A 9291-nucleotide genomic window follows, 5' to 3' on the forward strand; every position below is an offset into this window, starting at 1 on the left:
AATTATAAGTTAAATAATCTGTCTGTAAACAATTGTTGGAAAAATGACTTGTGTCGTGCACACAGTAGATGTCCTAACTGACTTGCCAAAACTATAGTTTGTTAACAAGAAATGTGGAGTGGGTGAAAAATGTGTTTTAATGACTCCAACCTAAGTGTATGTAAACCTCCGACTTCAACTGTATAAATATACACACACACTGAGTTTACACAACATTAGGAACACCTGCTCCACCCAAAGGACATCCAGCCACTAGCAGGCCAGTGGTTAAAAACGGGTCATTGATGAAAGGGGACAAAGGAGGCTGTGACACAAATTGTGCAGAGCAACAGATGGGCTACAGTTAGTCAGCTGACAGTCCAGTACAACAGTGGTGCCCAAAAACACACAAAAGAATGCACAACTCGTCGTACCTTGACACGAATAGGGTATGGCAGCCGACAACCTTACAGAGTTCCACTTCTTTCATTAAAAACAAGAAACTGTGGTTGCAGTGGGCTAAGCAACGAAGACACTGGAGAATTGGAAAAACATTGCCTGGTCTGATGAATCCTGGTTCCTGCTGTATCACACTGATGTGTAACAACATTGCAGGCTGGTGGTGGTGGTGCGATGGTGTGGGGTGTGTTTTCATGGCACACATTAGGCCCCTTGATAAAAGTGGAGCAACATTTGAATGCCACAGGATATCTGAACATCATTGCCAATCAGGTGCATCCCTTCATGGCAGCAGTGTATCCGCCTGCGAATAGATTTTTTACAGCAGGATAATGCCACATGACACAAGGCTAGGATTGTCCAGAAATGGTTCCACAAACATGAATTAATTCAGCTTACTGCAGTGGCCTGCCCAGTCACCAGATCTCAATCCAATTGAGCATCTGTGGGATGAGATGGAACAAGCTATTTGGAGTAGAGATCCACTACCAGCAATTCATGAGGGAATCATTGGAGTCAACATGGGCCAGCATCCCTGTGGAACGCTTTCGACGCCTTGAATTGAATTGAGGCTGTTCCTTGGGCAAAGGGGGGTGCAACTCAATATTAGGAAGGTGTTCTTAATGTTTTGTACACTCAGTGTATATTAATGTCTATCAGTGGTGAAACCCTAATGCCGTGTAGCGCTTTTTGATATAGTTAAGTACAGTTGCGCTCAAAATGTTGATAAAAATGAATCTTAACGCCCTTCAATGCCATGACGTATCGTGTTTTAGATACAACAGCATGAGAATCAAGAGAATCATGGAAAACAAACCCTATTAACTGGTAACCTTGTTTTTTTCAGTTGTATGAAAAAGTTGCCCTTCTGCTCACCAATTTAGGTAAGCTACAACTGTTCCTCCATCTGTCATCATGCTGTAACATGCCATCCTCAGAGGTAATTACAGTCAATATAATGCAGGGGCTGTCATTTTATACACACCCTCTCTCTTTCTGTCTCCCTCTCTTTATTCTTCTTTCTCTCTATTTTCTCTCTCTTTCTGTTTCTCTGTCTCTCCCTCTGGCTCTGTATCCACAGAGCAGCCAAGGACTGAGTCAGAGTGGGAGAACAGCTTCACCCTGAAGATGTTCCTGTTTCAGTTTGTCAATCTCAACAGCTCTACCTTCTACATAGCTTTTTTCCTGGGCAGGTGAGGAAACATCTCTACTTCATGGTGTAAATCGTAATACACGGCTATATTTCACACTATATTTCATGGAGATTAGTTAGTAAAATGATGTGACCACCTTTGTCAGGTTCACTGGTCGGCCAGGAGCCTATATCCGCCTCATTAACCGCTGGAAATTGGAAGAGGTGAGTGAACTTTCATGAGGCTTTTCAAATGTGTTCAACGTTGAACATTTCTAGTGGAAAGTACTCTCGTGGACAGATGCACGTAACATAAATGGATGTAGCATCTGTCGACAGACTGTGGGATGCCACAATGAATTAGGAACTTTGTTCCAGTACGTAGATTTTTCTGATCGCTSAMCKCAMRKKAAWRTSMRKGSTGCTCMSYRKRRRCAAWMMTYGYAKYWYSWSSSSKKKMWRMSRKSSMRAGKSMWGRCAYWKACRYRCTMKSYGWWWCASRTMAYASYSSWSSWSWRTWKYSWAMWCRRWMMAMWYMATWWKSTAARKCMTCTKKSCCCKSKKCRMWWWWYAGWMTWWGKRGCAKWWWRSRKKAYWYMTTGTTRRYSMMGWRWWKMWWWYYMMYYWYKYRKYKRTMGWAKYRRGRWRTSMKWKWSWYKSRRRMKTYWWWMYKWRKAYWYWAWWAMGMWWWGMMWSTAGGGTTACTGGATAGTTAGTTGAAGAGTTGTTGATTGAATAAAGTGTCGGCACTGTTTCCCCTTTCTGTGCAGTGCCATCCCAGTGGTTGTTTGATAGATCTCTGCATGCAGATGGGTATCATCATGGTGCTCAAGCAGACCTGGAACAACTTCATGGAGCTGGGCTACCCGTGAGTATGGCCTGGCTTAGCCAATTAGACGCAACTAGCGCCTAGCGTGTCATCTCCACCAGTCACCCCCCTTGACTCTTTATAATTGGTTGTTTGTCAGGCTGATCCAGAACTGGTGGACGCGGCGAAGGCTGAGGCAGGAGCACGGCCCCAACGCCAAGGCCAGCTTCCCGCAGTGGGAGAGGGACTACAACCTGCAGCCCATGAATGCCTACGGACTGTTTGACGAATACCTGGAGATGAGTATGTGCCCTTTGACCCTGAGCCCACGTTTAAAGCAACTGTCCAATGAAAATCTCACTTTTAAAACTTAATATTCTGTTAACTCATACCCAAATAATGTTGCTGACTCATCCTATACTCGTATTTGTGGCCAAAGCATACATTGGAGAAAAAAACACTTAAAAAAACACCTCAAATAGACTGTTTAAAAAATGCTTGCTATTTCCACATAGAGGATGATGTCATCCTCTTGAGAAGGAGGAGCTGGCGAATCAGTGGTTTACTCATATAAAATTATTTTTTTACCAGTATACATCCACACCTTTCTGTTTTTGGGCTACACCGTTCTAATAGAGAAAAGCTGCTTTTTAACATACTTAATTACCATTTTTTGGAAGGAAAAATATTTATCTCGTATTGTAATTAATTAAAGGTTATATTCCATAGAAATCTGGAACACTGGACAGTTACTTTAAACCGCAAATAATTTCTATCTCACTATCAATCAATTGACCAATCAGAAGAAATCAGTGTGCCTCGAGCCATATAGACCTGTGTGAGACCTGAGTGAGCAACCAAGTAAGCCACTGCTCTGCATTGAGAGCACTGAGAATCATTGCCATCATCATCTTGTATGCAGTTAAAACACAAGTGCAGAAAACATAGCRAACTCCTCTGTGTAAGATGGGTGTAAAAATGTGTTGATGTTMTCATCGATAGATCCTGTTCTTTCTGTTTGTCCCATTCCCATCAGTGGTGCTTACACTGTTCTGTTTGTTATGTTCACACGCTTTGACTAGAAATGGCTCAATTGTAGACACTTTGGAATGATTTTGACATGAAATGCTAAACATGCTAATATTGGAGATATTGAGTTACATTGGTTTTTGGACAAAAATACTACAATGTTAGCATTTGGAAATTGTGGCCACTGGCCAGGTATATAAAACCAAAGGATGGATTGATGTCTAACCTTGTCTCTAGACTTCTTACAGCGTAAGGAAAACAATGTGTAAATTGGGTGAACCATTTCCTTAAACAATTTGGGTAACACTTTACACAGGGTTCTTATTACTGTGTAATTATTCCTGTGAGTACAGTGTAATTATTCCTGTGAGTACAGTGTAATTATTCCGGTGAGTACAGTGTTATTATTCCTGTGAGTACAGTGCTACAGTGTTACAAGTATTTTAATTACTCATTGTTACACTCCAACTTAGAGCAGCACAACTAACCCTAGCAGCACCCCAGTAAGTGCAGTGTAGCAATTACTAATTACAATTATTTTTACACTGCTTAGAATAATAATTAAACAGTAATAAGAATACTGTAATGTAAATTGTTAATAAGTTGAGAGAACCTATTGGTCAGATGTGGGACACCAACTCCGTTGTCATTTTTCCCTGATTGCCTGATTGCTTGCAGTGAACATGAAAGGTACTGTAGAAAAAAATGTTGTTTACTAGTTAGGTCATGAATGCATGTGCCAAATATGTTTATTGCGCTCCTTGCCATCKTATTCTGCTTTGCCAGGCAAACTGCACATGGAGAGGAGAAAGACCATGAATATTAGCTWAGGACCTAATTACWTCTATAGAAAAAAGATTTCCACTTGGCAAAACAGTGTCCTATGAGGGGCTGCGGGTGGTTCTGCAGTGGGCAAAGTGCTGGTGTTAGTGGCAACTTTTTCTCCAGGCTGCCAAGACAATAACACACCTGACTACAGTCTATTGATGACTATAGATCACCTCAGAGGATGTTGATTAACCTAGCTAGTTTCTGGGTGGTGGAAATGACCTTTCTGTCTGAGAGATTCCAGACTGAAATACAGCCTACTTAAATAAGTGGCCAGTTCATAGATTAAATGTCACAAGGCCCACATAAGGCTAAAAACACCTGTCATAAGAATACAGAATTTCTAACAATTTATACCAGTATTACAAATGACCCGGGAATGTAATTTACCAAGTAAACACTGGTGTAAGAATGAGTGGTTAATGACCCGTGTATGATGTCATTATTGAAAAGTTATCGCATAGTTAACTGAAGTATAATGCTATGCAATTCTCCATGTGAAATGTCCATATCAATCTGTAAGCTCTTCACCTTTACAGGAATGACACCCTCTAAAACGGCATGCAGCCTCTGCCAACTTGACTAACTAGGAGAGATCATTATTGAAATGTCAATTTCAATATTTCACTATTTTCTAATCCTCTAAAACAGTCTAATATTTAAGAACTGTTGAATAAAAACCAGAACATGTTTGGACAGTAAGGGCTCTAACCTGCTGTTGTTACATTCCAGAATAAGTTGATCTACATGACTGATTTATCCTCTTTGCCACCCTGGGGAGCTGGAGGTCAACCATAAACTAGCATTCGTACTGTGTTTGCTCATGTAAACCATTATATACATGCCATGTACTGTATATATCATGTTTACATTTATTTACCAGCAATGTGAATCATTAATGTCTACATAGATTTTCCACATGTATATGGAAGGAAAAGTCTGCCCCAAAACTATCTTTTGGTGTTTATTTAATTAGTCCATTGTTGACATAGTCCCAAAATGTTTTGCTTGTCAGCACTCAAGTTACGTAACTTTCAAAATACAGAAATCATCACTGTTTGATGCATTTTGCATTATATGATGCTGCGTTTTGCATCATACGGGGATGATTTCTGTGTTTTGAACGTTGCATATCTTGAAAACTTGAGTGCTGACAAGCAAAACATTTAGGAACTATGTCAACAATGGACTAATTTAACAAATACCTAAAGATAGTTTTTGAGGTGGAGTTGTCCTTTAAGTATGATTATGTGAGGTGTACATAAAGCAGGCACATGCCATGTATTAATCACACAATGGTTACTTGAAGTATTTCTCCTACATGTGTTTTGTGTAGACAGATTTATGTATGACAATGCCAGATGACCGTGACATTTATGACAATGACAGATCGGTGCAACGCTTAGGCTAGGATTCTGTGGTTGCACACAGCATGCAGCTATATCCACATGCATGTGTCACTGTTTATTTCAACCCATAATGCTGCATAGATCCATTATGTGGTGTCTCTGTAGGCTTTTTGAATGCTGATTTGTAATTACGCTCGATGTACTACCGTCTGTGACTTCCTTGGCGAGGCTCTTCACGAAGCACAAAATCTAATGGCTAACTTTGTCCTGTGCAATGCCCACACGCACTGACATACAGTAACAATTGTGACATTGAATGGTATAACCTCAAATCATATTGCCCTTTCTGAGTGAATATGGCTTTGGGGTGGCCATCTGTACAAAATCAAATGGGGTTTTTGAATGGGGTTTTGAATAGCACTACTGGTGACGCTTTACTCTCTGTGTCTGTGTGTTTCAGTCTTACAGTTTGGCTTCACCACCATATTTGTGGCAGCTTTCCCCCTGGCCCCGCTCCTGGCCCTCCTCAACAACATCATCGAGATCCGCCTGGACGCCTACAAGTTTGTCACCCAGTGGCGGAGACCCCTGCCCTCTCAAGCCAAAGACATAGGTTAGGCTCATCTTCCGGTCTGACAATCCCCTACTGTAGGGCCATTTTCAAAGGAATGCAAAAAATGCCATATAGACTAAATTGTTTTACGCCAACAATCGTGCCTCAGCTATTTTCACTGAATGGAACCCTATTTCATTTAGTTTCAGCACAGACAGACGATTTTAGCCGGCCAGTCTATTATGCTTTATACTTTTGGAATCATTTTCATACCCCTTCATAAGTATTCTTTGAAGAAGTCCTGACAGGCTGCTTGCTGGTGAACTGTAATAAATCATTTGCATCGGAGCAAGAACATAATTTTATTTTCTCTCCAGGGATCTGGTACGGCATTCTGGAGGGCATCGGTATCTTGTCCGTCATCACCAACGCCTTTGTCATCGCTGTCACCTCTGACTTCATCCCACGCCTTGTCTATGCATACAAGTACGGCCCGTGTGCCGGGCAGGGCCGGGCCGGAGAGAGGTGAGCGAGCCTGACCACAGTGACCACACAGGCAAAGTGTCTGCCTTTGACATTATTATGGCTAGTAATAGAGGGCAGCGGCATTGTCCTGCATCACAATGTCAAAGCACTGACATTTTATTGTTTCCTGTCCAGGTGCATGATGGGATATGTAAATGCCAGTCTATCGATGTTCAGAGTGTCTGATTTTGAGAACAATTCGGTGCCCAGGACAGATGGATCGGATATGTTTGGAGAAGCAGTGAAGTACTGCAGGTAGGTTTGGTGACCAAAGAGAGTCTTGGTATGCTTGTGCTTGTTTGAACACAAAAGTCATAACCTTTGACCTTTCGACCCTGTGTTTGACCCCCCAGGTACCGTGACTACAGAGAGCCCCCGGACTCGCCCGGTGAACCATACTCCTACACACTGCAGTTCTGGCATGTCCTGGCCGCACGGCTGGCCTTCATCATAGTCTTCGAGGTTAGTTTGTACAATTCATTCCATTCAACAAAACCGTAACACAATATTCAGCCGAGATGACAGTCTGTAATTTCTGTACTATTGGTGTTGTGTTCTTTTGTAGCACATGGTTTTCACCATCAAGAACCTGATCGCCTACCTGATCCCAGACCTGCCCAAGGACCTGCGTGACCGCATGCGGCGGGAGAAGTACCTGATCCAGGAGATGATGTACGAGGCCGAGCTAGAGAGACTGCAGAAGGAGAAGAACGAGAAGAAGAAGAATTACAGGGCCCATCATAACGCATTGCCCTGAATGCACAAGCAGGTGATAAATAACTACACTGCACTGAAGGGACCAGCACGGAATACTGACAGGCAATCTATAACAGTTTGCAGGCTGCAGAGTGTGGCGCATAGGAATTACATTTATATATAGGAAGGATAACGCGCCTGCATGACCAATGTGTAGCACCACTCATCTGGGTGAAGCACAGCTGTCATTTTATGCCTGAACGCTCAACACACATCAGCTATCGAAGTAAGATTTGCCAATTGAAGCACGGGACGACAAGGGACCAGGTTGTGCAAGGAAGTGAAATAAGTAATGTCCCTTTTGTTCCTGTTGTCTAGAAGTTCCACTACTGTTGTGATCATCTACTGACGCTCTCTCTATGACTCCACAGGTCATGCTGGTGTCCATTTTTGCTCGGTGGCGTTGTGTGTGGGAATGACAGAGAACTGGCTGCATGCACGCCAGGGACTGTCCTGCCTGTCTGCGTCTCCCACTGGACCAGGTGAGCGCCCCCAAGAGGACCGTCAGCATGCTCCTCGCCATGGTGTTCAAACGTACTGTACGTCATTCTGAATCAGAGAGGCCAGTGGGTGAGGGGGAAAAAGAGGACATACATTGGAACATTTGACAATGGGTTTACTACTTTTTTCCAGATTGCTCCTTCCACTTTGGACTCACAACTGTACATTTCTTCAAAGCCTGAATGTAGATTTCAAAGAAACACAAAAAACAAACTTTTGCATTTCTATTGTCACAACTTAAAAAAATATTCTGTCATCCGTGCAGTTGAATGACAAACCCTGTTTACAATCCTAGCCTTTTTATTTTGATGACAAAACTCATGAGAAATCATGATCAATTGCTTTCACAAGGTTGTGAACCTTCGGCCATGTTCTCTGCTTACATTGTGTGCTGCAATAAGATGTTATTTTGAAACGATGTTCCATCAGATCTGTGTTAGTGGACACAGACTGCTCAAACATCCAATGCCTTCCTTTACAATGGATACTAATAACAAGACTAATAAAAATTCATATTTATTACAAACCGGTTTTGTAATTGTCCCATGTGCACTTTGATGTCATTTTAAAACCGTCTCAACATGTTTCCATCTGACAGAATGTGCCACTATGAGAATCTACATGGAGGTTAGCACGTCCTTAGCGGGTAGGTCAGGTTGTCAGAACACAGTATACATCACAAACACTGATGTCTCCTCCAGCACGTTTAGAGGCTGCCCACCAAGTAACTGTAACTGCAGCTACTGTCTGCCTCTAGTGTCTAGTGTGGTAACACCTGATTCCTCTCTGCATTTCCCTACTTGGCCACCAAGGGGCGCCAATACACCTATCTTCTGATGCAGCCACAGGCCTCAAAACAATGAGAGAGAGAAGGGAATAGGTAGGTGTACAGTTAGTTCTCACATTTTTTGTCAGGTGTCCAAAGATAAACACAGTCATGTTCTGATACTTTCAAGATGAGAAGTATCTTCATTTATGTTTATTTTAGGGGAAATACAATGATGGCGGGGACATTGTAGAGTGTTTTTGTGCTCCTGGAGGAATTCTTGTTTGGTTTACACCATTATTGGTATGAAATATCTGTCAAATACTTAAAGCTTGGCAGCTTTCTCCTGTACGTTTATATAATTCTCAGTGTCTACATGTCTATATAATATTAATACACATTTTGCCAAGGGCAACAGTTGGTTCCCCAAGCACCGCCTCAATATCGACCGCTTTCTTTCATATCCGTAGGAATTGTCAGACTTGTTTCACACATCTGGCGCTACAACAGCCTATCAAGGTGAACTAGCTTGTTATCCCTTTCTGTGATAGGTAACAGTTACATTGAGGATAAGATGTCATTTAAAACTGTGACAGCTCCTATTCA

The 9291-nt window shown here is 42.1% G+C and overlaps 1 protein-coding gene across 1 annotated transcript in view; it reads left to right on the forward strand.

Annotated features, from left to right (window-relative positions):
* Positions 1 to 8445, forward strand: part of LOC112068817 (anoctamin-4-like) — a 49392-nt gene extending 40947 nt beyond the window's left edge. Inside the window, 11 exon segments of the mRNA XM_070438313.1 lie at positions 1286 to 1322; positions 1520 to 1631; positions 1738 to 1795; positions 2341 to 2438; positions 2539 to 2681; positions 6045 to 6197; positions 6515 to 6662; positions 6798 to 6917; positions 7016 to 7124; positions 7228 to 7431; positions 7790 to 8445. Of these exon segments, the coding sequence (XP_070294414.1) occupies positions 1286 to 1322; positions 1520 to 1631; positions 1738 to 1795; positions 2341 to 2438; positions 2539 to 2681; positions 6045 to 6197; positions 6515 to 6662; positions 6798 to 6917; positions 7016 to 7124; positions 7228 to 7419 (1170 nt within the window). The 3' untranslated portion in view covers positions 7420 to 7431; positions 7790 to 8445.
* The last annotated feature ends 846 nt before the right edge of the window (positions 8446 to 9291 follow it).

The sequence above is a fragment of the Salvelinus sp. IW2-2015 genome, unplaced genomic scaffold (assembly GCF_002910315.2).
Source record: "Salvelinus sp. IW2-2015 unplaced genomic scaffold, ASM291031v2 Un_scaffold743, whole genome shotgun sequence".
NCBI lineage: Eukaryota > Metazoa > Chordata > Actinopteri > Salmoniformes > Salmonidae > Salvelinus > Salvelinus sp. IW2-2015.